Source organism: Homarus americanus, unplaced genomic scaffold (assembly GCF_018991925.1).
Source record: "Homarus americanus isolate GMGI-L3 unplaced genomic scaffold, GMGI_Hamer_2.0 scaffold16430, whole genome shotgun sequence".
NCBI classification, from domain to species: domain Eukaryota; kingdom Metazoa; phylum Arthropoda; class Malacostraca; order Decapoda; family Nephropidae; genus Homarus; species Homarus americanus.
This window is the reverse complement of record NW_024729259.1, coordinates 3,439,489-3,467,469: the sequence shown is the minus strand read 5'-3', so window position 1 is coordinate 3,467,469 and position 27,981 is coordinate 3,439,489. Positions and strand designations below refer to the sequence as shown.

The following is a 27,981-nucleotide window of genomic DNA, read 5'->3' as shown; positions in this document are numbered from 1 at the left end:
CTCTCAGTCCTTGTAATTCAGTTGCCTCTGAAGATGTCTTGAATAAAGAAAAAAGCTATGGTGCTCCATTGTTCCCCTTTTTCCTGTGTGATTTTATCATGATTTATCTTATTCACGTTTCCATTGTGGATCTACATGATATATATATATATATATATATATATATATATATATATATATATATATATATATATATATATATATATATATATATACAAGGTATCTGGTCATGAGAGTGTAGTATATCGATACACAGGTGTAGTACATGAAACAAGCAGCAAACTGCCATGACGCCACCTGATGTTTTTTGTAGTGCGGAAAGCGTCAGTCTTGTGTTTATTTGTCGATTTCACGAGTCCTCGAAAATGTTTTAATCAAATAAATGAACATGGTGGCATATGAGGATACAGTTTTTTAATTTGAATTTATTTACTATCCATAACATTGTAAACTGTTAACCATAAATGGATTTGTAATAAAATAATTATAATATTTCAGTGACTTCGAACGGCTGCAGAACAACACCAAAACACTAGGTTGTGTGGGATGATTTGTATCCTCATTGTGCAACATTAGTTAACACAAGTCTCTAATTAAATTATAGCTAGCAGTGTTTATAAATCACCATGTTGCCTACGTCAGGGTATTTTCGTGGAATATCTTGCCCCGACCACGACAAGGACTATTGTCATCGTCCCTACTGCCACTTCCGTCACTTCCCTAAGAAAGGTCAGTCCCTGTTATGGTGGCGTATACCAGTCTTTTTTTTTAAGCACTTGTGCCTAAGACAAGAATTATTATAAAGTGTACTGGGAGGTGAGGTTAAGGCATAAACATTTAGTACGTGTATCTAAAGCCAGGCAATGAATCACTGGTTTTTGTTCATGACGGTGATTAGAACTTGACCCTTGACACTTGCTATTAAAAGTTGGCTCTGCTAATGTTCTTGGCTAGCCCAGAGTATTTCCTGTAGGTTTGAGGGTTCTAATGTTGTTCTGAAGTTCTCAGAAGATTGTCCATGTCCATTGTCATAGAAAACAAGGTTTTATGATGTCTGATATACTGTAGATTATGTAATTTTGATGTGTTTGTTCTTTTACATATATATATATATATATATATATATATATATATATATATATATATATATATATATATATATATATATATATATATATATATATATATATATATATATATATATATATATTAGATTGATTGATTGATTGAAAACAATTATAAAAATACCGGATTTTCATTGTTATATTATAGTGGACACTGTTGTAGATTATGGAAGTATGTTAAAAAACGGATATTTTTTTAAATAAACGCTACTTCACATTTGTGGTTATGAAGAACAGACCTAACCAACCAAACCAAACAAATCTACCTAACCTTACCTAACTTTCCCGGAATATTAAATAGAAAGAACTTACTATGACATGGTGAAATTTGAGGCATTTTCTGGACGTGCGATGATATGGCCGCATCGGCGCTATGCACGCCAGCGGGTTAGTCCTATATATTAACTATATCTAGATGGTCCGTCCTTCGTAACTATCTTACAAGAGTGAAGTGCTTCCCCATCTGGAGTACTGTCACCTCGTCTGGTCCCCGGGATATGCTTGGGGCTGTCAGTTGGTTGAAAATACTCAAAGGAGGGCCACCAGACTGGTTCCTGCACTTCAGCACCTCAGCTACCCTGAGAGAATGGAGCGCCTGAACTTGCCTAGCTTATACTACAGACGGGCAAGGGGTGACCTAATTGAGGTGTGTAAGCATCTCAAGGGGCACTACTCAGACGAGTGCCCTTACTTGGAGCTGGCGGACGCTTGCCCCACAAGGGGTCACGGCTCAAGATTGAAGAAGCCGCAAGTCCAGAAAACTGTGCGGGGAAACTTTTTCGGAGTGAGAGTTGCGAACTCCTGGAACAATCTACCAGAAAGGTTTTGTGATGGCACCGAGTGTGAGCGCTTTCAAGACAAGAATTGACCAACACTGGAGCAGGTTCAAGTACATTCAGGAGCCGGTGCATGCCCAGTACTTGCCAACAGTGAGTAACAGAGACGTGACCGATCGCCCAAGCGGCTAATGAGCCGATCATTTGGTAAAGAGGATAAAAGAAAAGGAAACGTCTGCAAAAACATAAAATTACAGCATGATACTTCAACAAATGTTGCTTTCATTGGTACCAGATACGTATCAAAATGAATATTTTCTGTTTAATATGGCAGAGGCTAGGAAGTTGGGTAGGTTTCTTTGGTTGTTTAGGTCAGGTTCTATTAGGTTCTAGTAAATGTCGACGCTTTTAAAATACTTAATATATTGATAAGGACGTCTGTGGAAAAATGAACAAAATTGAACAAGTTCTTCTGGTGGTAGTGCTGTTCTCAGACATTTACCAAAATAAACAAATTCAATCCAATATACTGTAAATTGTAATTAAATACACCCGATGAGATGGTCGTTCATTTCTTGACATGTAACTAATTACCGCAGACGCACCTATATAGCAGATGATGTGAACTAAAACATGGTTGCCACGGGAGATCTGACGGCGCCATAATGAAGGTAAAAAATTTTTTCTCCGCCTACAAAGGACGTAGAGACATAGAATTACTGCAATATGATCAGTGTTCACAGTGTTTTTACCTTGTTTTTTCCCTCTACTTTCATGCCCTGCCTGCTAACAAGTAATTTATGATTGAAGGATAGGCTTAAAAGAAAAGAAATGCTGCAGCACAGTGTTGTTGCTTCGATTTTATTACTCAGTATCATCCAAACAACATCTGAAAATTTGGTGTATTTCCATTAAGTCCTTCTGGTGTTGCGTCCTCCACCTTTATCGTCTGTTAGTTTTGTTTTTATTTCCACATTTTCCCTCTGTTTAGAAATCCTACCCAGACTTGAACAGGGTAGGAAAGGTCATAACTCAGTAATTATGCAATTTCCCATTAAAATTTTGATATCACCACTGTGTTTAGCATTAAAAACTGTTCAAGAAAAAGTAGGTTTAAAGAAAAATCAACAGTAATGGTATGTATATATTTGTAGAATAACTACCATTTTTTGGATACAGGTAGTTCTGCTATAACACGATAATTGTGTTCTTGTAAAATATCGTGTTATAGAAAATCGTGTAATAGAAATGACAGGGCTTATGGAGAAAATAGGGTTAGGTGCAGATTACTCGAAATCGAAAAAATTTAGTAGTTAGCCTAACACAAAGGATGGCACAGTCTAAATAAATGTTACATTCATATCTAATAATGAAATCATACAGTAAATGTAATACTTTACCTTGACAAAATATGAATGTAACTTGATGGGGGAGAAGGGTGATTTTGAGGTTGATAACATCGAGCTTCTCTTCAAGTGTTATATCCTTTCTATTACGATCATCACCGGGAATTCTATCACCAGAACGCTTCTTGGAGATATTCTTCTTTACCATATTCACAGTTAATACCACAAAATTGGAGAAATAGTAAGCAAAAATCGCGTTATAGCAAACAAGCGTTCGCGTTATACAAATATCGTTCCTAATTCATAAATCGCGTTAGAGCAAATTCGCGTTATCAAAACACGCGTTATAGCAGAACTCACTGTACTGTACCTTATAGAAGAAAAGTGGTGAATTTCCTCAAACTTATTTTTTGGTAATTGATTAAAGATTTATATATGTACAATTAGCTACACAATACAAGCATTGCAGTGCTAATTTTTTATGATTACTAAACAATTACAGAATACAGTGAAGGCACTGCATTACAGAACTGTACAGTATTACTGTGGGTGTTAAACTTTAGACAATATTTAACTACTGTATAGTACTGTACTGTATCAGGTTCCTAGAACTTTTTATTATGTTTCCATACAAAGTGTTGCTGAGGACCATGAGAAACAGGAGCAATGAGCAGCAGCTGATTTGTTTTCATCCACTGGAGTTGTGAACAGTTTCAGTGGATGAAAAACCACCAGTTAAAATTATATAGATTGATATGTACAAAGAAAAATGATCATACAAGTTCTTATTAGTTCAGCATATATATAGACAGTGCAGGTATATAATGTATAGGTTGATTCAGCCCAGTATAGTCCAAGATTTGAGTAGGAATGAACCACTTAGCTTTGCCATTTGAGCCTAGACTTGAATATTACCAATTGTGGCAACAAGCAGTAGCTAGTTAATTTCTGCTAATATCAAACACAGTACAGTGATGATTTGTTTTCTTTTGCTAGGGAGGCAATAACATTTCTTATCAGTCACCAAAATAACTGCAACAATTTGCTTTAATGATATTGCAGTTTAGTTGCATATTAATACAGTATAGCATGATGCAAAAGAGTCCTAATAATCCTTCTGTTTAAATTTTGTAAGTGGGTAGGATATTGAAACCGAGATAAATTGTACTGTAATAATAAAGAAAATGAAGAACAAAAACTACAGTATGTAAATGTTGTGAAATGTTGAAACCTCACTCGTCTTGTGCCTTCTTTTTGTAATGATGTCAAGTTATGTTGGATGAAATTTTTTACAACTCGAAACTGAATCCCACAGAACAAGTATAGTATTTATAAAACATCAGAGTTTACAAGACCTGTCTGCAACTCATTTTGTCTACTAGACCATTTTTATACTAGATAGTTCGATATGATTCTGTTAAATTCATGAACAAGAAAGTTTTATTATCCTTTCTGGTTGTTCATTCTTGGGATGAATGACTCCAAAATTGTAGGTCCATTTATGGCCCAAATAGTTATACTACAGTAAAGTTAACCCACCTTAGAGAGACCAGGTAATTTTGCAACTCCTTACAAGAGTCTAATTATAGACACTTCTGCTTTAATTCAAATTTAGAAGGATGAAAAATTAGCCAACTTGCATAAAGCTTCACTTGATGTATAGTACAGTATATGATGATTTTCCTATTGCTGTACAAGATTTTGATTCTTTAGTTGAAGATAATAATATGGTTTATGTTGCAGAGCTGAAAAAGTCTGCTCCATCGCAGAGTTCTACTTCCACAACAGAAGTTGCGGTAGATCAAACAGACAATGCTCGGGAAGCTTCCCAAGGTGTATCATCATGATGAAATTATTTTATTGTTGATTTTGTATTAGTCCACCATTGTAACAATAACATCATAAATATGAATCTATAAGAGTGAAATACTTATGATACTGTTATTATACTGTATTTATGTTTAACTATCATCTTTGAGAATGTAGAGTGATTACTGCTCAAACCAATAAATTTCTCTTCAGATCTGCCAACATGTAGCACCACTGCAATGCTGATTGAGTGTGGGAGCTCCAAGCAGCAGCCAGAAGATGATGAAGGTCAAGAAGGACCATCAGGACCAAATAATGAGGATCAGTCTGAACTCATACAGCAACTTGTAAGTGAGGCTGTAAAGAAAGTATTGGCTGAAAATCCTGTGCTAGCATCTTCAGGTGTGGATCCTTCTTCAATCGTGAAGAATATTGACACTTCAGCGCTTGTCGCTCAAGCTACTGCTGAAACTACCCAGGCAAATGCCAGAGGAAAGAAAAAGTATTACTTCCGTCCCCCCGACACACCTAGTTACAATCCTACCCCTATTGAAGAACTCAACAAGCGTAAGCGGTCAGTAGATTACAGTGAAGACATGTTAGGTTCACAGAAAAAGGTTGTTAAATATACCCCAACACCAGTGACATCACGGAGCACTATAGTAGATGCCACAGAAATTGAACCAGATTCCAAAGAATCATTAGAAGGTGAAGTCACAGATTTTTCCTCTGTAGAAAGTGAGGATGACACTGATAAAAGAAAATGTGATTTTGATATCTTGGAAGAAGTTCTTGCTGAACACTTGCAAAATAATAAAGTTAAAGTAAAGAAAAAGAGAGTAAAGGCATTAGGTAAACTTCAGTATAGTTTAAGTATGCCAGAGAAAAAGGTTGATGAATCGTCTATGATCTCAGATGCAAGAAATCTTTCTGATCAAGACAGTAACACATGTGATGTACCAATACCAAGGACAAACAGTATTGACAGCAAATTACCAACAGATGGGTCATACTTTTTACCTCCTTCCCCAGTGTTTACAACATACAGTGATGCATTTGGTACTTTTGATTCCATAGTATATACAAAAGCAAGTAGAAGTCCTGATGAATGTGAATCTAATGACAATAGAACGTTGATAGAAACAACCAAAGTACAAAGTTCCAATGAGAATAGTGATGCAGAGGAACGTAGTCCTCCTGCAGTTAAAAAGTCAGATTTGCCTGTGAAAACTGATAAAAGGTCAACCAATAGAGAAGATTCTAAGAAAAAGACACAAGGTCATACCCATCTCCCACAAGTAGTACATACATTAGTTGCTCCCAAATTATCGAGACCAAATGTTCGTATATGGACCCCTCAGGTTCGAAGTAACATGCCTGGTGCTAGGAAAGAAGGGGATGCACTCGAGGAAATGTTACAGTTAATGGATGGAAAGGATGCTATTGGTAAGGCGGACAAGAAGGAAAGCTCCAAACATTCAGGATCCAGGACTGGTCATCAGGCTGCAAGTGCCAAGAAAAAGGAAAAATATAAAGTCGATTTAGATAAGGAGATAGAGAGTCTGACAAATTCATCAGCAGCAAAGAAAGGTGAACCTGCTACATCTGATACGGTCGCGTCGCCCACTGAAAACTCTGGTGCAGCAACAGAAGTTTGGACGAGCCCTGATGGTGTAGCAGAAGAAGGGGATACTGACCAAGTACCCAAAGAAAAAACAAATAAGGAAAATAAAGAGAATGACATAAATAAAAAGACGGATTTGAAGGAAGGTAAAAATACTCCAAGTGATGCATCGGGCACTGAAGTAGATGAGGAGAGCAAGGACGATGATTCTGTCGATGATGACAAGTCGACTGAAGACAGCACTGATGATTCACAAACAGAACGAGGAAGACGCAAGAGGAAGAGAAAGAGGAGTTACTCCGACAGTTCTGATTCGGACCGTTCTCTTCACAGAAAGAAACGTAAAAAAAGCCGCAAGCGTAAACGTAAACACAGTCGAAGTAAAAAACGTAGGAAGCATAAGGAGAGTAGGTCTGAGTCGAGTGATAGCGATGAAGATTCGGTGAAAGATGACAATAAAGATGATGGTGGTGATGATAAGAGTGAAACAAATGGAGAAACGCACAAAGATGATGAAATTGAGAAGCCAAAAAAGCATAAAAAACATAGAAAGAAAAATAAGCACCGTAAAAAATCCAAACACAAACGAAAGAAAAGAAAAGCCTCCAAGTCGAAGAAAAGGGGCAGTAAAAGTCGTAGCTCAAGCAGAAATAGAAGCCGTAGTTCCAGTAAACACAAAAGCAGGAGTTCTAGTAAACACAGAAGTAGGAGTTCTAGCAAAGATCGAAGCAGGAGTTCGAGCAAGGACAAAAGCAGTAGTTCTAGCAAGGACAGAAGCAGAAGTACTAGCAAGGATCGAAGCAGAAGTTCTAGTAGACATAGAAGCAGGAGTTCGAGCAGGGGCAGGAGCAGAAGTTCTAGCAAGGCTAGAAGCAGAAACTCGAGCAAGGACAGAAGCAGAAACTCGAGCAAGGACAGCACCAGAAACTCAAGCAAGGACAGAAGCAGAAACTCAAGCAAACAGAGAAGTAGGAGTTCTAGTAAGAATAGGAGTAGAGTTTCTAGCAAAGACAAAATCAGAAGCTCTAGCAAACACAGAAGTAGAAGTTTAAGTGAAAACAGAAGCCAAAGTCCCAATAAAGGCCAAGGTGAAAGTTCTCGTAAAAGAAGTCGGAGTCGTAGCAGAAGTAAGAACAGCTCTATCTCTAAGCCACAACACAGACGGGACAGTGTTACAAAGACCCACATTGACAACAAAGCACCACCCAAAGATAGTGTTAATTTCGAGAACATTCAGACAATAACAACTCCCATGCCTATTGACCCCTCAAAGATTAAAGTAGAAAAGGATATTTTAGTACCTAATCTATCAATTGTAAAGATTGAGAAAATGGATGATGAAAAATCTTCCTCTGCACATTCTAAGAAGGTTGAAAAGAAGAATATCAGTGAAGGAAGTGAAAAGTCAAATGATGGGAATTATAAGAATGTGCATTCCATTTGTCAAAAGTCATCTGTTGATGCAGCAAAAGATTCAGAAAATATCAAAAAGAAAGAAAAGGAACAAGCCAGATTAAGCAATGATAGAGAGAGTAAGAGAAGAGACAGTCGTGACAGGAAAAACAGTACTGAAAGCAATACAGAAAAAATGCCAGCATCCAGTAGACGATGCAGCACTGACTCTAAGAAAAGTGACAAAGAAATTATATTGGAAAAGAAGAAAGTATTAGAGAGAACTAGTGTTGATAAAAATAAGAAGGACAAAATTTTAAGCCCTACAGCTGATTTACAACCTAAAGGTATGTCCATGTTTGATATGGTGCTGGCAAGTACTCAACCAGCAAAGTCAAAATCCCTGACTGAAATCTCTATTTTTGATGCCGTGAGTAATATGAAAACTCAAGATGTAAGTACAGATTCATCAGGAGTACATACAGATGATGATGATGTGAGTCACAGGAATTTTAATGATAGTGATACCCAAGATAATTCTACCGAAATTTCCAGTCAAAGAAAACGTACTTTAAGTCAGTCTAGTACCAAGTCTAAATCTGAGTCAGGATCCAAGACAGGGAAATTAAGCGACCAACATAGATCCACGTCCAATCTCTCGTCTAAATTAAGTCGTCGCCTTTCCAGTTCGAGTTCTAAAGATGCTAAACGTGACTCCAAGCATGCACATTCCTCATCTAGCAAACAGAAAAGCACTGATCATCACAGTTCTAGTAATCATAGTGGCAGTTCTAGCCATCAAAAGATTAGTGACAGTGGCAGCATTTCCAGCAAACAGCAGCACAGTAGTATTATTAGTAGTAATAGCGTTGGCAACAAGTATATGAGTGTGAAAAACAATCTTCCTAGTACGAGCAAGAGGAAGGAAAGCAAATCAGACAATACCAGCAGTCACTCTAGTAGTAGCAGCATTAAACACTACCCCAGCAGTAAGAAGAGCAGCAGCATCAGTAGCAGCAAACATAGTAGTGGAAGTCGTCATAAAGATAAAGGCCATTCCAGGGCTGAATATCCCAAAAATAAGGAGGAAAGTAAACCGATTGAAGTGATTACTATTTCTCCTCAGACATCAGTTCCAGAATCATCTTCAGATGGAATCTCGGATAGGGACTTGTATGCTTGTAATGGTAAGTACAGTAGTAGTGGATCTATATGGTAGGTTAGTGATGATTCTTTTATGGGTGATGTGACATACTTTACTTGCTCATGGCATTGATTCTGATTATACGGTACTTGGGTGACACCACATACAGTACAGTATACATGTACTACTGTATAATTTTTTTTTTTTTATATTTGTGTACAATTTTCTTTTCAGATTATCCAACATCTGGTAATGACTGTCCCTTTCCAGAATGTTTACAGTGCTTCTAGTGGTGACTGACAGTACTTATATGATTAATTTGGAACATAGTTACTGAACATAGTGCGTAAGTCCTGGAAGTTATCCATATATGCATATCTTAGTATAGCTTCTGTTTCAGATAATACTGGTAATGAGTCGCCTTTGCCAGACTTATCAATGCTGGAAGAAATACCTCAAGATGATTGGGAACAGATGATAAACAGTTCTGACAAAGTGGATTTAAAGCATTTGGAGGTACTGTACTCATTATGGTCTTCATATGTTTAGCAGTTATACTGTATTGCGTTAACTTATGATGAGGAGCTCTGAGCAAGTATCGAGGAGCTTTGAGCAAGTGTCAAGGAGCTCTGAGCACACATTCACAAACCATTTCCTTTTTTCTAACTGTTAACCTCAATAAAATATTTAAAATGGATCCCAAGAAAGGAAAGAGTGAGTGAAAAAGACAACTTGTGTCTATAACAAATGGAGGTAAGTTAGAAATAATAGTGAAGTATTGTATTAACCTTTTCATGTATGTAGTCCTCAAAAGCTGTCACACCCACTACATTTTTCTTCATCATATAAAAATACTCTTATCCTATGTGGTGTATATAACAGGTGCATCAAATACAGTAAGTACTCTACTGTGCATAATAATGAAATTTTTCAGGGAAGGGAATCATGGAAAAATGAATGGAATTAGCAAGAGCCTTGGTATAGCTTAAGAGACACATAAGCACTGGCAAGAGAGTGAGTTAAGTTTTATGTAGTCATTAGAGGCTACCTAGTTAATGTTTTTCATATGACTTGAGATATTAAATGGGAAAAAATGTACAGTATGTTCTCTGTTAGTGATAACCCTCTGTGCTTCCATAGATAACTTGTCAGGTTTTCACAATCAGCTTATGTATTTTATAGTACAAATATAACTGAAGTGTACCTATTCTTGTAAACTTCATATTCTCATCAGAACTTGAGAACTTTTGAGGATTCCGACCAAGATGAGTTTGACAGAGATGATCCAGAAGTTATGGAACAATGCTTGAAGATGTTCAATGAATATGAGGCACCTGAAGAACCAGATGTTCAACCAGTTTGTAAGAAGGTGAGAATTTTAACTATATTTATAGCAGAGTAGAGAAAAGTGATTGTGCATGTGATAAATACAGGGTGTCTCAAAATATGCATACACAATGCCTTACAGCAATATTATTCAAACTTATAGGAGACCTCACACATTAACAAGTGAGGACGATGTTGCTGTTACAATAAAAGCATTCATATGATTACAGTACAATACCACAAAAATCTGTAAGGCAGTGTGCATATTTTTTTTCTGATTTTTATGAGGCACTCCGTAGTTTCTTGTTAAATTTGTTTTTCAGAGTTGACAGATTTACAGTACAGTATATTGATTGAGCTCCCATCTTTGTGATTCATTATGATCTTCACTGCAACACCCTGTAACTTAACAACCTTCTTCATATAATAGATCCTTCGTACCATTTGTAGAAAGTAAGTTTCTTAAATAATCACATATACAGTCAAATGAGTTACTGCATGGATAACGTGATGTTACCTATTTGCCAAATGGTCATTCACTAGAGGTGGCCATGCCAAGGGAAGGAGACCAGTGACCTGTGTAGGATCCCTCCATTGTTCTTCATAATTTTGTCAAGGGCTATTTAATTATTTTCTTCAGGTTTAACGCAATCAGTTGTATTATCCTTCATATTTCAATCAAGAACTGTGCAGTACAATATATTTTCATTGTAAACTAGCTGAAAGCCTTTTAGTTTACATTCCTGATTTTCTGATTACCATTGAAATGTTTGTAGTATACCACTACAGTATGATTGTGTCTTAATACCGCATAATACTGTACAACTAGTTTAAGTTATATGTATCATTATTATTTTATCATAAAATTGTCTTTAATCACCTAAAGCTTTTTCAAGTATTGAATAATTTGTGAATTTTATGCAGTGTGCTGATGGGGAAGGCCTGTGGGATCTTAATTATGTGCTCATGTTTAAGAGGTGGTTATCCTCACTAACTGCACTGTGCATTTATTAAGTCATCACCTTGAGCCAACCATATACAGTATACCTGTATATTGTACTGTATATCTGTTGGTATCTGGGCTGTGAACATCAGAGGTGCCTGTACTGTATTGAGAATGAGAGATTTCTTTCTTTGTCAAGGATTTACAATATTTTAGTAATACTATACAGTACCTCATAATTGAGGTTTAATGTTTCCACAGAGATTTAGTCGGTGAGCTTTTATTTATATGTTTTTATTCTCTGATTTCTTATTTTGCACAACCAATAAAGGTACATAGAAGGATATTTTTGTGAGAGATGCCCAGACAATGTTAGAATAGATTCCTTACCGTTGCTTAGTGTTGACCACGTGTTACTCCATTTGTCAGCAGTAGTACGAGAATATATTGAATGAAAATTTTAAGGCAAGAAATTTATTTTGATATTTTTCTAATTTTAACTGCCCAGTTAGATGACGTCACGTCTTAAGGGTGAGAGAAACCCGCAACGTGGACTCGGTCAACTTTTTATTGATTGATATGGGCAAAACCTGGAAAAGTAAGACACTCATTAACTACTCATTACGTTCCATTACATGTATACATTATACGTCATTTAGTAAATACACTATTCTGTATGGTTATTATCCAAATTGCCTTACACTATGCACGTATGTAGTTCATAACATTTCACCATAATACAAACAATTACTGTGTTCTTTCACTCACGTGTGTGGGTTTATAGCTCCACTTAACTCTTAGTATCACTCCAAGTAACTCCTAGTTATAGCTAGTGTGTGTACACTCAATGGGGGTTGGGCGATACTGTGTACCAGTGGTGTCCCGAGCCCCTATCTATGGTCATAACAACGAAACGCTTGTGCTATGGATGTGCCGTTTACAAACATCTGGCGAGGTCACAGGTCGCGCGGCAACATGGGAGTCAGAGGTCGCGGCGTACGAGGGCGGCGATAACACTAATTATGTGGCATTTCATATCGTATATACTGTGTAATTTTCACTGTTAAAGGTTCCTTTATTTCCTTTTTAACAAGTTTTTACCTGTTGCTACAGTATACTTGGCTTTGATTAGGCAGCAAATCACTGATTATTAACTGATGTATGACTAATCCTTGCTTTTGTATCCTTAGGTTTTTCACTTTTGAATGATCTATTACAGTGTATTTATTACAGGCAAGGACACAATCTGTAGATGAAGAGCCAGACGCCCTTCCTGGAAAGTCACGTGTTGCACGATCAAGCTCGTCAGGGAACCTTATACCAAAGAAAACTAGTTTTGGCCAACAGCGTAAGAAAACTCCGGCACAGGTAAGATGTTGTTGCTCTCTTAGATGCACTCAACCACTTCTTTGAGTTACAACCTCCCACCACGAAGTTATTGTGTCACTCATGTCACCTCCAGTAAGTCCGCTGAGTACTTAACATGAGAGTTACTAAGATGCCATCAATGCTGTCTTAGATACAAACACAAGTCAGCTGTGATTCAGTGCTTTCCTTTATAACAAGTAGTTAAGCAAAGTCACCTGAAAATTAACTAAAGATGGAACATCTCAAGGTGACATGTTAGCTTAGACTAGAGTAAACCAGTTACCTCTACCAACCTGGCCAAATTATGGGGAAAGAAGGCTTTTTCAAAACCATCACTGAGAAACATTTTGGCACAACTTGACGGACAGTATCATTTAATTTGACCATCATGTTTCAGATCATGATGGAGAGGTACCAGAAGCTCAAGGAACAGAAAGCCAAACTTATGGAACAAGTAAAGAAGCAGAAGAAGCAATTAGAAGAACAAAATCGGAGTGTATCCACTTCACAAGCTAAAGCCACAGTCTCACAAGCTTCTCCATCTTCCTCCCTTATGTCACCTCCTCATTCCTCATCTGGTGAGTTACTTAATGTGGTACAGTATTAACTTTTTGTAATGATTAATTCACTCTGTTTACCATTCCTGATCACTTGCCAGAAAAGAAGGGCTTGAGCATGTAAAGACAGCTGTTGTGGCCTGCTCGGGATCACGGTAATGATTGCTGAACTCACAACTACAGTGGCCACATTTACAGTCATCCTAGTAAAGACAAATAAAAGCAGGTCCTCTAAGGCAATGTGGGAGTGTCAGGGTCATAATTTCCAGAAGTCCCAAGATTTAAGATGTCTCAACCTGTAGTTAGACCATTTTCCACATTTTTATCAGAAAATTACTTTTTGATGTATAAATTATATACTGTACAGTATATATATATATATATTTTGGAAACAGTTATTAGCTTAAAGGTTTGGCTTTTTATTTTATTTATTTAAGTTATGCATAATAATTAGCTATATGGGTCACCTTCACATTTTTATTAAATTGTTAGTCAAATTTTTAAAATCCGATCTTCTAAAATTTTTTTGTTTCTAAACTTAGAATGGGTAAATTCCACAATGTGTTACGCTCTTGTTAAAATGCTGCTGTCACACGCGTATTCAAACAGACGCTGTTGCCCAAAACACATGTGTTTGTATTCAAAGTCATATTCATTTTGATATTACAGTAAGACCTCAGATATAGGACTAAAAGGGCTGTACTCCTCGTTATGGAACCACAGGTAAAGCGGCACCAAATTCAAACGGATTTTCTTGATTTCTTAAATGTGATTACACAGTACTTTACTTACTGAAAAGTGACCCCACCAAAAAAATGCTGGATGCTTGAAGGTTCTGGATGATTACCGTATTTTGCGGCATATAGGACACACCCTAAATTTAGCATGAAATATGTTGGAAAAATAAAAGTGAGGGGAATTTTAATGTTGTTAAAAAAAATTTTATTGCCACTTTATTTGTAAAAAGAAAACATTCATACCAAACATGGGGAATTTTAATGTGTTAAAATTTTTTTTATTGCCACTTTATTTGTAAAAAGAAAACATTCATACCAAACATGCCTGTATGTAGTATCGTAACTTTACCAAAATATCAAGATACCATAATGTCATTAACTTTTAACCCCATTAACCGTAAAAAAAAATTTATTCACTTTCAAATCTTAAAAATTAATGATTGCTGTCATTCTGTTCCTGGCTATCATCTCCGAGCAGTTGCGCATATGGTTTGTCAGTGCTTGGTCGGTACTACCAAAAAAAAAAAAAAAAAAAAATGGCTGCCAGGTGGGTAGACCGTTGTTTGTTGAGCATTAGCCGGTAATTGAAGCATTTTGTTCCTCAGTGAAGGTTTGATTTATTTTATAAGGCAGTTACACATTTATACAGGAAATATAACACTGGTTATTGGTGGGAAATCTGTAATCATCAAGTCATCTACGACAACGAGTGGTTTGCCTGACCACTGTCGGTAGTTTCTAGAATTATCGCAGTCATTTACTGAATATTCCTTGTTTTTATTATTGTTTTAATTGTTCTCTTTGTTAAATGGAATTATTCTTGTAAAATACCATATATATTCATTCTGAAGTTGTTTGGATGCCAGATGTCCGAGGTTGTACTGTATAAGAAATTTCATTGTTTTAATGGCATATTTTAAGCAACCAAGTGATAGTGCTGACTGTAGTGCTGCAAAAATGAAACATGTTACGCTTACAGTATTGTAGAAAGTGTAAATATTGATAAGGGTGTCTGTTTGCTTCCTTGGAGAGGAATATGGTGTTGGAAATACAACAGTATACAGTAGACCTCACCAACCACGGATGTGGTGTATCCAGATTGATTGAGTTCAGCACCTCTAAAACATAATGCCTAATACAGTAATGAGTAACAGGCATGACAGTGCATAGTTTAATGTAGATTTTTGACAAAATCATCATTGAAACTTCTCATAGCAATAAAATTTTAAGCATCACTCTTACCTAAGGAGTTACTGTGATAGGTTTTGTTAGGTCCTTTGCCAAAATCATTTTCGAGGTAGGATGGAGTCTTTTTCAAAGCTAATAGGTCCTGTTTTATGGTTGAACAGTTTGTAACAATTTGTTTAAGTCATGTGTGCTCCTAGGTGGCACCTGTGGGTTGGTTGTGGTGGTGTAGTATTTAACTTTCTTGATTTAATATAGAAAAAATTATCAATAATGACCTTACCAGAATGCCTCTAACACTACATATTCATAGGGATAACACATTACTTTCCCTGTTCTTTAAATACTTCCACAGTCACCGTTTCAATGAACTACATTCACTAGTGTTATCAATGCATGCCCACCATTAACCAGCGAGGCATCAGGAAAGGTACTTGTCTTTGCTGTTAGTATTCCATGCTTCAAAACTTCTGCCTACCAATACTCATTTACACCTCAGACCAAATCGTGGAATTTCCTGCCAAAGTTTTTAAACAGTGTCTTATATCTTCTAACAGTTCAGAATACATGTATTCAATATCAAATATCTTCAGTCTTTGACAGTAGGACACCATTGTAAATAACTTTGACAAATGGTTGTTCACTCACTGTGCCATTTGCTTTAGATGTAAAGAAAGAAAATTCTACTATTCATATTGGAAAGTTTCATTATGTCATTTCTTTGTAGGTGGATTAAAGCGCCGGATCTCTCATGTACCAAATGTCTCATCACTTCTCCATGCCCGGGAGAGGATCAAGAATTTACCTCCTACCAATTCGAGGTCACTACTGTCTCCAAGTGTAGCTAAAGCCTCAGGTGTTATCCCACAAACTACTGCTCAAACTACTACCAAAGGTTCTAAGAGAATAGCTCATACACCAAAGGCTGTAAGTTTGCACGTCAATATGTGTCAAGAAAAATAAACTTATTGTTAATGCTTTCATGCTGATAGTCTTCTGTAATGTTTTTGTTGGATATAGTAATACATACTGCCTTAATTACTGAATTACTTTTTTTTTTTGGTAGTTCAGAGTGTAGCCCAGAAAGAATTGCCAATTAATTGATGGACTCTTCCAACTCTCCTTTATTCTTAAATCATCTGAACCAAATACCTAGCTTACAAGCTTTAATCCTCAGACTTCTATCAGCCATCAAGCCATTAACAATTTTGCTCTGCTGTATAGTTCATGCTGCCACTTTGCTGCCATACCATATTATTATCCCTCATTTTTGGCTTCACCACTTCATGGCTGAGGGTAAATTGTTTAAGTGATTACAGTACATAACTATCATCAAATATAGCTATTTTTTGCATGTTTCTTTTCTAGGAAACGTTGAAGCGACCTGTTATCCCTGCTGAATTTGGTAGCAAAGTTCCTCATAACATAAGGCAACGCTACCTCAACTCTATAATTGATGAGTGCTTAAAATTCTGTGGAGAGAGGGAAGCCTTCAAAATAGTAAGTTCTCAAAGCTTTGTAGTGCAAGTGAAGGTTCACTCTTGGTGTTATTGGTGTCTGGAGTGAAAAATATACTGTAATCAGGCATTAATTTTGTTCTAAATAATTACTGTCATTAAATACTGTACAGCAAGAGCTACTGTCACTATTTGAGACATACTCTAATTAAAACATTGGATACAAAGTTAAATATTGTTTTAATGGGTGGATTAGATACACAGCTGAGTGATAGAAGAGGCTAAGAGATACTGATAAGTATTTCAAGTTGAAAAATATCATATGTAATAGATTTATCCTTACAGTTGTGGATGTTGATGTTTTCACTTCTGATGCAAAAAAAAAAAATCTTGACTGTGTTATGTATGTACAGGGTAATTGATTTTATAATCTATAGATGAGAGACTGAAATAAGAAGGAAAATTAAATTTATTTCCAACGTAGGAGATGATTAGAAGAAGCTTTTGCCAGAGTTTTAGGCTGTTTGATAAAGAAACCTTGCTGACTCTCAAAGCAGCAACTGTACTTGGGATACAAGGCTTTGTTTTGACATGACTCATAGTGATAAAAGCTGTTAATGCTGTGCTGATCCATTGGAAAGTATAACTTGATGATAGAGCTTGTGGAGCTACCTGGCTCATCAGGAGGTACTCTAGTGGTGGTATTGTAAGTCACTTGTCTCCTTCTCAGTTATAAAGTGTGATTTTACACTTCAATCTTCCATTTGTTTCAAGGGTGCAGCTGAGGAACGTGTGTGTTTTAAACGTGCGTCTTCTCGGATGGTGTACTTAAATCTTGCTGTTAATGCTGTGAAAAGATTGCGAACTCAACGGGAAGTAGGAGAAGCAGCTCAAGAATTGCTCGATAATGATCCACAATGTAAGACCTAAGGTCTTGGAATAAGATCATTAATTTTTTACTGTAAAAAAAAAAATATATATATATATATATATATATATATATATATATATATATATATATATATATATATATATATATATATATATATATATATATATATATATATATATATATATATATATATATATATATATATATATATATATATATATATATATATATATATATATATATATATATATTTATATATATATATATATATATGCTCTTCACCACTTTTGTTAGTAGCATATCTTTCTGTTAATTGTTCTGTGCGTGGTTAGATTTTTCTCAATAGGCAGCTTGGAAGCTGTTGCAGGATATCTTGCCAGTGCCATTATTTTGCCCTCCTCTGAACATTTCATGATTATGATATTTATCTTTTATAGCTCCTGCTCATTAGTCTTATACATACTGTACAGTACAGAACTGTACAGTAAACCCTTGTTATTCACGAATTTACCATTTTTGGTTTCGACTATTTATGGTAAACAGATGGTGGTTAACTCACGCACCTCTGTGGGAACACTACGAGTCACCCCCATGCATCTCCTCTCTCTTGCTTGTGTTCAACCATTGTCTGCGCCGCAGCATCTCTCGAATTGTGCTCAAAACGATAGCATTTTTTGTGCAAAATGTCCCCTAAAAGATTGCCTAGTGCTAGTGATGCTAGTGCAGTGAAACATAAAAGGCAGAGGTAAGTGATGACCCTTACCAAGAAATTTCAATTATTAGATAAGTCAAAGGAAGGAATGACCACCACTGTGGTTGACTGGTTGTTTTGTGTGAATGAGTCCATGGTACCGTACATTAAGAAGAAAGAACAAGTGATTCGTGACTGTTGCAGTGAGTGCTCCTACAAGTGCTAAAGTGGTGCAGACTGTTCATGAAAAAACATAGTGAAAACAGAAAATACATTGAACATTTTGATTGAGGACCAGCACTACAAAAATGTTCCCATTGACAACAATGTGTTTCATGAGAGGGCTAAGAGTTTCCATGCCTATTTTCATGAATCAACCAGTGGTGAAGGGGCTAGTGTGGCTACTAAACAAACTTTTGTGCCAATAAAGGTTGGTTTAAGGATTTTAAGAAAAGATTCTTGCTCCACAATAACCAGGAAGGCTGCATCAGCTAACCACATATGAATGTAAGTAGTATGGGTGACTTAAGTTTCTCATACAATAGTGCACTGTGGTAGTATAAGTTGCTACTCGCAGTTTTGCCTATTTGCAGCATCCCTTGGAACCTAACCCCTGCGAATAACAAGGGTTTACTGTACTCTCACTCAGGCAGTCTTTTGTTAACTATTACCATGTATCTTTATCAAGTTTTTCTTGCTCCGTCCACATTAGTTTTCTCCCCTCAATTTTTAATCCTGTCTTCAGATTCTGTCTAATATATCATAGCATGTGACCTACATTGTAAGTCTTTTCCTGCCTGGGTGCATGTGGTGACTCAAGTCAAGATTAACCAAAGGTCTCCCTTGTTTGCTGTCATTTATATTTTCTTACTGCCTTACCAAATGTATTCTATGATGGTCACCTTCCACAACAAGGCCCAACAGATCCATCTAGTTACCCTGCCTCTTTATTTATGTGATACTTAAAGTCAATGTAAAGAATCCCTCAATGAATGCTTCAGTTTTTGTAACTTACCAATGTTCTTGAGGGTAGTAGATGCACAAAATATATGCTAGTGGGAAATTTTCAGTTGTTTGCCCTAATTTCAATTTTTTTCATTATATTGTATTCTTAATGATAATTTATGCCTTCATACCATCTTGCAGTTGTTGACAGTTTGCATTTAGAAGAAGTATCGCCTGGTGTTAAACCCTCCACATCAGGTGCGTCGTCTTCACAATCAAAGGCCATAAAACCACACCCTGTCAATCCCAACCATGTGAGGTTGTCCCACTTCACAGTCTTATCAGGAGGTGGACAAAGGGGTTCCTGGAGTATTGAAAAACCCAAAAAGAATACAAGTGATATCCAGGATAGCTTAAAAGGCAAGTTTAAAATCTCCATAGATGGAATATCTTACTGATTTATGGTTAATAATACCTTTGGCTTACTTATATTAACAAAATTTTAATGGCTATAAATCGTCGGCATTACAAATAAAATTTTTATGCAGTGAATTCAAACAATCTTGCAGACATTATAGTAATTTATTCTGTACGTCACTTAGTAACTGTAGTATGTTTGCAACCAAATGGAACATATTTAATTGCTCTTTTTTCAGCACTTGAAATATGTTTACATTTGAGTCATCTTTGACATATTTTGCAGGTGAAGCATTCTACAAGCTTTTGGCAAAGTACATATTGACTGAGGAAGAACTTGCAGCAAATGGATTCCCATTACCTGATCCTGAAGAGAAGGGCAAGGCTATAATAAAATCGGTATGCAATTTTGTTACCAGACATACAAATGCCAAGTTTAACATGATCCCATATTTATTGATTTTGCCATGTAGGAAGAAGTGGTTTAAATATTAAATACAAAAAGAATCATTTGTAAGAATCTTACAGAAATTACTGCCTGAAGTTATTTATATGTAATACATGAAATATTGCATATTATTCTGCAGCAGTGAAAGTGAATGAAGGAGTGTGTTTGTTTTTGTATCTGGCAACTTTGCAGTATTGTGGGAAAAGGCTTGCTTTAAAAGAAAAAGCAAGCCTTTTTACTTTTTACTTTGTTCAGGAAGAATTGAAGGTTTGTAATTAAAGAAAAAAAGTAGTAGAATTTTTAATCTATTTATGAATGTTCTAATGTTACAGTGATTTAGTATTTAACTCCAAACTGATATGGTAAAGGTTACTGATAATTTATGTACAATAATGGTCAATTGCTCTTTTGATTTACTTTCATCTTAAAAACTGTATTATAGCAGTTCTCTGTTGATGTCTTCTCGGTGCAGGTGGACACTCGCAAGAAAATTAGCCCAAGTTCCATTGAGAGATACTGTGACCGGTGTAATATCCTATATAAGGTCGACAAGTGGGGATTCCCTACATCTACTGCTCCTTGTATTCATCACTGGGGCCGTGCCAATAAACGCAGAACTTACAGCGGCTTTGAGGCCCGTTACACCTGTTGTGGGGGAGATCAAGAGTCAGAAGGTTGCTGTCAGGCTACCACCCATGTTTCCCAGAACTATGATCCATGTAATCTACGCGGTTTTGTCAGAACTCTTCCCAAGGACACTACGGGAGGTGATCCAGGAGTTTATGCATTAGGTAGCTATTAGACAGTTATTCTTTTTGGTGCTAGTACTTTTGCATACTGTAATCAGTTTAAAATTTGATTACTATACACTAAGCCCTTGATTTATGTAGCCTTCATGTCTATGATTTTGATATTTCATGATGGTGATGATAATGATGATATAGATACTGGACTGAAAGCCACATATAACTATTACTTCTTTGTTTTCAATTTCCATCAAATTTAACCGACCTCCCCCAAATATGTTGCTTAAAATAGGAAGGATGTACTTTATGTAGATTCTTAGTACATTTGTTATGATTTTTTTTTACATTTGTAGATTGTGAGATGTGTTATACCACGGCTGGCAACGAACTCACCCGAATAACAATCATCAACACAGAGGGAAACACAATCTATGAGCAGTTAGTTAAACCAGATAACCCCATCATTGATTACAATACAAGGTAAGACTAATGTTTTGAATAGATGGGGAGATAGAATAAACAGTTAAGGAAGAGGAAAGACTTTATAATGTATATTTGAGAGACTTTAAATTGTTCTAAATTTTGAAAGGTGTATTATTGTCTTGGCTGTCATACTATTGTCGAATTATATTGGAGTGAAAGGAAGAAGATATCACAGCATGCTTGATTTTTTTTTTCCTGCTCATCTTTTTAAACGTTTTGTCTAACACCTCTGTTGTGTCAAGGCTTGTTTTGTTTTTTTATCACAAAGATATATTTTAGTCACATAAATTGCTAAAAATCATAATATTATTTTTTTTAAAACCTGAAACATTTATCCTTTGCACAGGTTTTCAGGAATAACTGAGAGTGACATGGAGGATGTGAAGACAACAATACGAGATGTTCAAGCTGCCATACTAACACGGTTCTCTGATAAATCTATCCTCATTGGACACAGTCTTGAGTCTGATTTTCATGCACTTAAGGTAAGGAGACATTAAGAAGTGATTGAATTTAATAGGGAGATGGTGGGCTTTAAGGCAGTCTGGTTCAATGTACACAATTAGATGTCAGTTAATAACTTAAAGGTGTTTGTTAAGTACAGTACTGATGCAGTTTTCTATTGCTTTTGTACTGACTTTTGACCAAGTATTATGTTATTGCAGAATTGCTCTGTGTCTGGAAATCTTGAACTTTTGTTGAGTTATGAAGATTTTCCAAAGGGTAAGACTATCAGTGTTGATAATATGATATTGGAAGTTAGGGGAGTCTTGAAATTAATTGAATAGGCAGAAATATATGATCTTTGTAAGATGAATATCCTTTGGTTGCCAAAAGAAATTCATTTTTAGTTTAATGAAGTAAATAATACCATTATTTAAAGATAGGAAGTAATGGTGGGAAATGTTTTCTTGTGTATTTTAAGTTTTCTTCGTCTTTAAGGTTTTGACAATTTGATGTCACTTTGGTAGCAAGATTCAGTGAAAATTAAATGTAAAGTTTCAAGAATCTTCAGCATCATCAACAGTGTGTGTGTGTGTGGTGATGTGTTTTACAAGCTGTATGATGATTATGAGTATATCTTCCAATGTCCACAATGGGTGATTTTTGTATGATATCCAAACCAATATGCAGAATCATTTAGGATTTGTTTTGACTTTTCAAATAAGATTTTTTTGCAGGGTAAGCAGTTCAGCAATTGTACTGCATAGAGAAGATTTTTCACTTGCATCACTGAATTGAAGTTGATACCAGTGAAAACATATGTAGCTACTGTTTATGTGTTTGTTTATTTTTTGTGATTGTATGTGAGTGAGTGAGGGAGAAGTATCAGAGGAAAGAGAAAGGAGCTGGTGGGATTAAAGAGATTTTTTTATTTTTTATCATTTAACATATATTTAGAATGAATTAGTATTTTGACCTAATGATTTGTATATTTCAGTTGATTCATGACACTGTTGTAGACACCAGTACAGTATTTCCCCACAAGATGGGTCCCCCCTTTAAGCGTGCTCTTCGCAACTTAGCTTCAGAATATCTGAAAACAATTATCCAAAATGATGGTAAGGATTTTGTGTGCATTTTGTAAATCATCTTGTTATTTCTCAGTTATATCTATATCGCATCACTTCTTATCTTACTAAAATAACATTTACTGAGGAAACGACAAGTAGAATTATGTTTAGTATCATTTATCTTATTTTTGTGTCACAGTAAAGGCATGTTTCAGTACCTCTCCTGATGGTGGAATTATCGAGGTTTTATCCGAGTTTTAATTTTTTACATGTATTGAAATGACTATGATAGAAGCATTCATTCTTATGGCGGTTTACTTATTTCTAGAGGAGTTGAACATCTTTATTCTTACTCAACCTTGACTCAGTATATCATAATCTTCATCATCAGCTGAGTGAAAGCCTTCTCATATAGTGCATTGTACTTCTGTGATCTTTTGTTTTTTAGTACCACACCAGTTCCTCTGTTGTAATCACTTTCATTTCAGTGCAGTACACAGTGAGCAGAATTCCTGACTACAGTTCATAACTTACATCACTGTAAATATCTTCTGTTTCACTCTTCGCTATTATGTGTTCAACCTCCATTGTGAGTGAGGGACTTCGTGACCTTGAAGCTTAAGAACATTGGATGGTACTTAGCTGAGGGTGGCTGAAAGCTCTTTGCCAGGATATAATTGTTTCAGGAAGTCAAAGGCATCTACAGTATATCATTTGCAGTTTTTAAATTTACAAATTAATTTTAGTAGGAAACAAGGATTATTTATTTGTTTACTGATTCAGTTGTCTTGACATACCGGCACTCCCGAGTTACGGATGGGTTCCATTCCTAGAGGCAGTCCATAAGCCGGAAGTGACCCTTCCATAGATAATTATTATAATCATTGAACACACAGTGGCATCTCAAAGCAACCCCAAATTTTGTAAAAAAAAAAAAAAAACATTTTGACCTGCTGGCACTGCAGTCACCAAAGTTACTGTTTGAAATCCCCGGGCTGATGGTGTCATAACTTAATTTGTAGAAGGAAGTAAATAAGTAAACGATAGAATAATCTGTTGTTAAAATAACTGGCCATTTATAAAAAATCCTGGGGCAATTCCACTTCTATAAAACCCAGTTAAGTCTTCCCATTAATATGAACAAAGTACAGTCGACCCTACCAACCGCGGATTTCCCATCTGTGGATTCCGGGTATCCATGGGTTTTACTCTATACCATATCATCAATCATGTCATTGAATTTCAAATATCCTCAGATTAGTGAGGCGTCTTTATCCCTCCATGATCTAATATATTCCTCTGTAAATGTGAAGAATGACTAAAAAATAAAACTATTAATACTAATAAATAAAAGAAAAGAAATAATACTACATTGCCATTTGACAATCGTTCCACTAAGGACACGGGAAACAGGAGCAACCCCCTCCACCCCCTCCCATGATCGTGGGGTATCTCCCGTGGATGTGGGTCTAGGTTCCTCGAAAACGCTATGTTAGGGGAATCCGTAATCGAGGAACTTAATATTTAATGAGATTAATAAGAATTGAGGAATCCCACTACATAAATTCTCATCAGCTGACTCACAGACGTGTGGCTGCCACTGCGCCGGCTGTGTGTATGCCACAACATCACCTCAAGAGGGAATGCAGCCACACCCTGTTACATGTAGCCCTAACTCACTGCCTCAACACATTCATTTCCCACATATACACACCGATGCTTTTCATTTTTTTTATTTTATAGTTGTACAGTCTATCCTCGACTTAAGACATATTTGACTTACGACAACCCGGACACACGACGGCCATGGTCGTATAAAATATTTTTCACATTACGTATTTTCGAGTCCCAACGTTTGGTCGTAATGTGACGCCGTATTATAGCTTGGGCTGGGCCGCCTCATGGTGTACATCATCCACGTCGTAGCCCGCTCAGTTGGTGTTTGGCCGTCGTTGTTCGTGATCACGCTGTGTACTGACAAAATTTGACTTACGACCTGATCGTCAGGACGGAACCCCGTTGTAAGTCGAGGAGAGACTGTATATTATATTTTCTTAATTTTAAGCCACATTAGAATATTGTAATGAGTTTTCCACAGCTTTTAAAGTTTCATTACAAGTAACAATATACTAGGCTGGCGAGTCAGCCATGTAGTTATTAGCCAAGGACTTTGTTATAACTGCCTCCACACAATCACTTCTCACACATACACACCACATAGTAAAAAAGAAAGCATGAAGTTCCCAAGCACTTTTGTGTGATTCATCCCTGAAGATGTGAATTACACATACTTAAGTTCTTGGGGAATTTCATTTTTTCTATTTTCCTATGTGACTATCAGCATATATATATATATATATGCTGATAACCACAAGGAAAGAAGAAAACACGAAGTTCCCAAGCGCTTTCGTGTAATTCACATCTTCAGGGGTGAGTACAGACTAGCTAGTCTGTACTCACTAAATGTGAATTACAACAGACTTTCTTCTTTTCCATGATTATCAACATATACCTAGATCCGCACCTACAGTGATTTGATATATATATATATATATATATATATATATATATTATATATATATATATATATATATATATATATATATATATATATATATATATATATATATATATATATATATATATATATATATATATATATATATATATATATATATATATATATATATACACACACACACACAAAGTGTGTCTGCGTGTGTGTGTACAGGTATGATTTATGGCATGCATATGTACAGTACGGTATTTGCAATTTTAGTAGTACATGTACCTTCTCCTCATGCAATGTGGTCACATTTAATTATTTTTTGTACAGTTTCAGGTCATGACAGTGCTGAGGATGCTCTTACTTGTATGCGTCTTATGAAGTGGAGAGTGAAAGAAGATTTGAAAGGGATAAAGTAGCTAGAGATTGTGGGTATTACAAAATTGTACCGAGACATTTGTCAGCAAGATTTGTTGAACGTGTTAAACTTTATAATAACTGCTATGAAAATTCATATTTATAAATCACTTGTCTTTATTGCTCAAAAGAAAGAAATAAAACCATTAATTTACACTGAACATTTGGCTTTATTTTATACAATCAAGAATATTGGAAATATGGACAAGCAGATATGTTCCTAACAGTCATATCCATCTAATTACCTTTTCACACAATTTGTTATGTGAATGAGGATACAATGTCTTAGGTAATTTCATGTAAAGAAAAAAATTGCATCCATTGCTAATGGAGGCTTTTAACATCAAGATTAGTCTGTCTTTAGGTAATTGAGGTAATATTATAGTTCTTGAAAATGATGAAACTGTTCCCTGCTGTTGAGGTTTACCAGAAGTTGACTTGCGTATTTTATATAATTATTTGGTTATGTAATTAAGTGCATCAGTAATTAGTTATAATGCACATTTCTAGTTTGTTAGTTTTTGCTCTAAAATTCATTGTTTTAAACATTACTTGTGCAATAAATTTTTTTCACATAAAATTGATTCTATAAGTTTTCTCTAAATGTTTGAAAATAGGAATGTTGACAGCGGTGTTCATATACAGGTATTACTCGTTATCCAAATCAGTTAGATACCATGAAAACTATTCAGAAACCCCGATGTTCTATTACCTAAAAAAATTTAATTGGTTCATGAACAACAAAAAACCTACTTAACTACTCTAGGATTGTGCCTAATTGCTGTAATTTAGCTCCTAACTATTGTATGGTAATTGCTAAACTAAATAAAATTACTGTGCAGTTGGTACATTACCTTATCGGAGGGCAATCAAGGCTCACCACAGGGCCACCTTTCGGATAAGTGAGGATCACTTTTGTATATTGAAAAAGAGGTGTAAGAATATAAATTTTGGATAAGCAAATTTTTGAATGCCGAACATTCAGATAACGAGGCATACTGTATCCCTACAGTCATACTAGTTTTGATATTGGCAACTCCTACACTAGCATATGTTTGTATTGTACTTTAATGTATACCCAAGTAAAGTGAATGGACAGGGTGTAATGTCTTTCACAGAAATACTTAAACATTCTTTGATCATTTAATTATATTTTCTGTTATTACTAATGTACAGTACTCGCTTTTCTAAAAATTATTTATTCTGTTGATAAATGTAAATAGAGATGCTTTGTATAGTCTTGCTTTACCCATGTTAAAGCAGCATTCATTTTGGCAAGTGCACAAAAAGAAATTCAAGGAGAGAGATAGAGTTTTGTACCTGACACTTTTGTGTTGTGCACCCACACACCCAGTTTCCCCAGTCTTTGCATGTTAACTAACTCATTAGTTTTCAAAAGATTTTGAATATGAACAATACATTTTTAAAAGACTTAAGTTAAAATGTATATATCTTTAAGATGCTGGACTATAATTAATGTGTTGTAATTATACATTATGAAGGTTGCAGTTTGAATAGTCTTATTGCTTGTTTCATTTTAATTATGTAGTCCACATTTAATTTCAAATGGATATTGAATGTGATTATATAGAGATTATGGCATGTTTGTGATTTCAATATCAAAAATATATATTTTTATACTCTATAAACTGGTTAGTCTTCTCATCAAAAACTTGTCAATACAGTTCTTTAACTTTTAGGGTTTGTAGTTTGCTGATAGCTTGCCATTGGCATATGTAATGTTTACATAAATAAGGTAAACAAGAATTCTAGAAATTAAATAACTCAAACTTGTATTGTGCACATAATGCAGCAGTGTTGACAGAAAATAGTAAAATTAATGTTAATTGTGTTATGTATTACAGTACACTTTAAAAATACAGACCCCAGATTTCTAAAAATGAAACCTCTCATAATGGTTACACTTGATTTACTCACATGTTGAATATTTATACTGTTGAGTTTTAAGCTTAACAGAAAAAACTGACGGCAGAATAGCATGGTTTGATCGCTCCCCACAGATGATGGGCTCCATAACAGCTCAGTAATACTATGTATCTTGTACTTTGGCTTCATAAGTTACTTTTGAAGCTGCATTATCTTTCGAAAATTTATGGAAAATATTTAAAACAAA

The 27,981-nt window shown here is 35.6% G+C and overlaps 1 protein-coding gene across 2 annotated transcripts; it reads left to right on the top strand.

The window, feature by feature from the left end:
• Positions 1–493: 493 nt before the first annotated feature.
• Positions 494–27,823, top strand: LOC121866421 (serine-rich adhesin for platelets-like). 2 transcript variants are annotated; one of them, XM_042366078.1, is made up of 18 exons: positions 494–729; positions 4,990–5,079; positions 5,269–9,258; positions 9,450–9,464; positions 9,616–9,731; positions 10,450–10,584; positions 12,718–12,852; positions 13,250–13,430; positions 16,059–16,258; positions 16,700–16,831; positions 17,563–17,707; positions 19,518–19,736; positions 20,020–20,132; positions 20,654–20,972; positions 21,281–21,407; positions 21,757–21,895; positions 22,852–22,972; positions 25,761–27,823. In XM_042366078.1, exons 1-18 carry the CDS (start codon positions 627–629, stop codon positions 25,847–25,849), a joined length of 6,369 nt encoding a protein of 2,122 aa, XP_042222012.1. In that variant the 5' UTR covers positions 494–626; the 3' UTR covers positions 25,850–27,823. The 2 variants fall into 2 exon arrangements, with proteins under 2 accessions (XP_042222012.1, XP_042222013.1); XM_042366079.1 differs by lacking the exon at positions 9,450–9,464.
• Positions 27,824–27,981: the final 158 nt, after the last annotated feature.

Bases quoted from the DNA above. Each gene is read 5' to 3' on its own strand.
- LOC121866421 (XM_042366078.1), top strand. From the start codon at position 627: ATGTTGCCTACGTCAGGGTATTTTCGTGGAATATCTTGCCCCGACCAC. The intron at 730-4,989 runs GTCAGTCCCTGT...TTTATGTTGCAG, and splicing joins CCGTCACTTCCCTAAGAAAG to AGCTGAAAAAGTCTGCTCCA. The intron at 12,853-13,249 runs GTAAGATGTTGT...ATCATGTTTCAG, and splicing joins GTAAGAAAACTCCGGCACAG to ATCATGATGGAGAGGTACCA.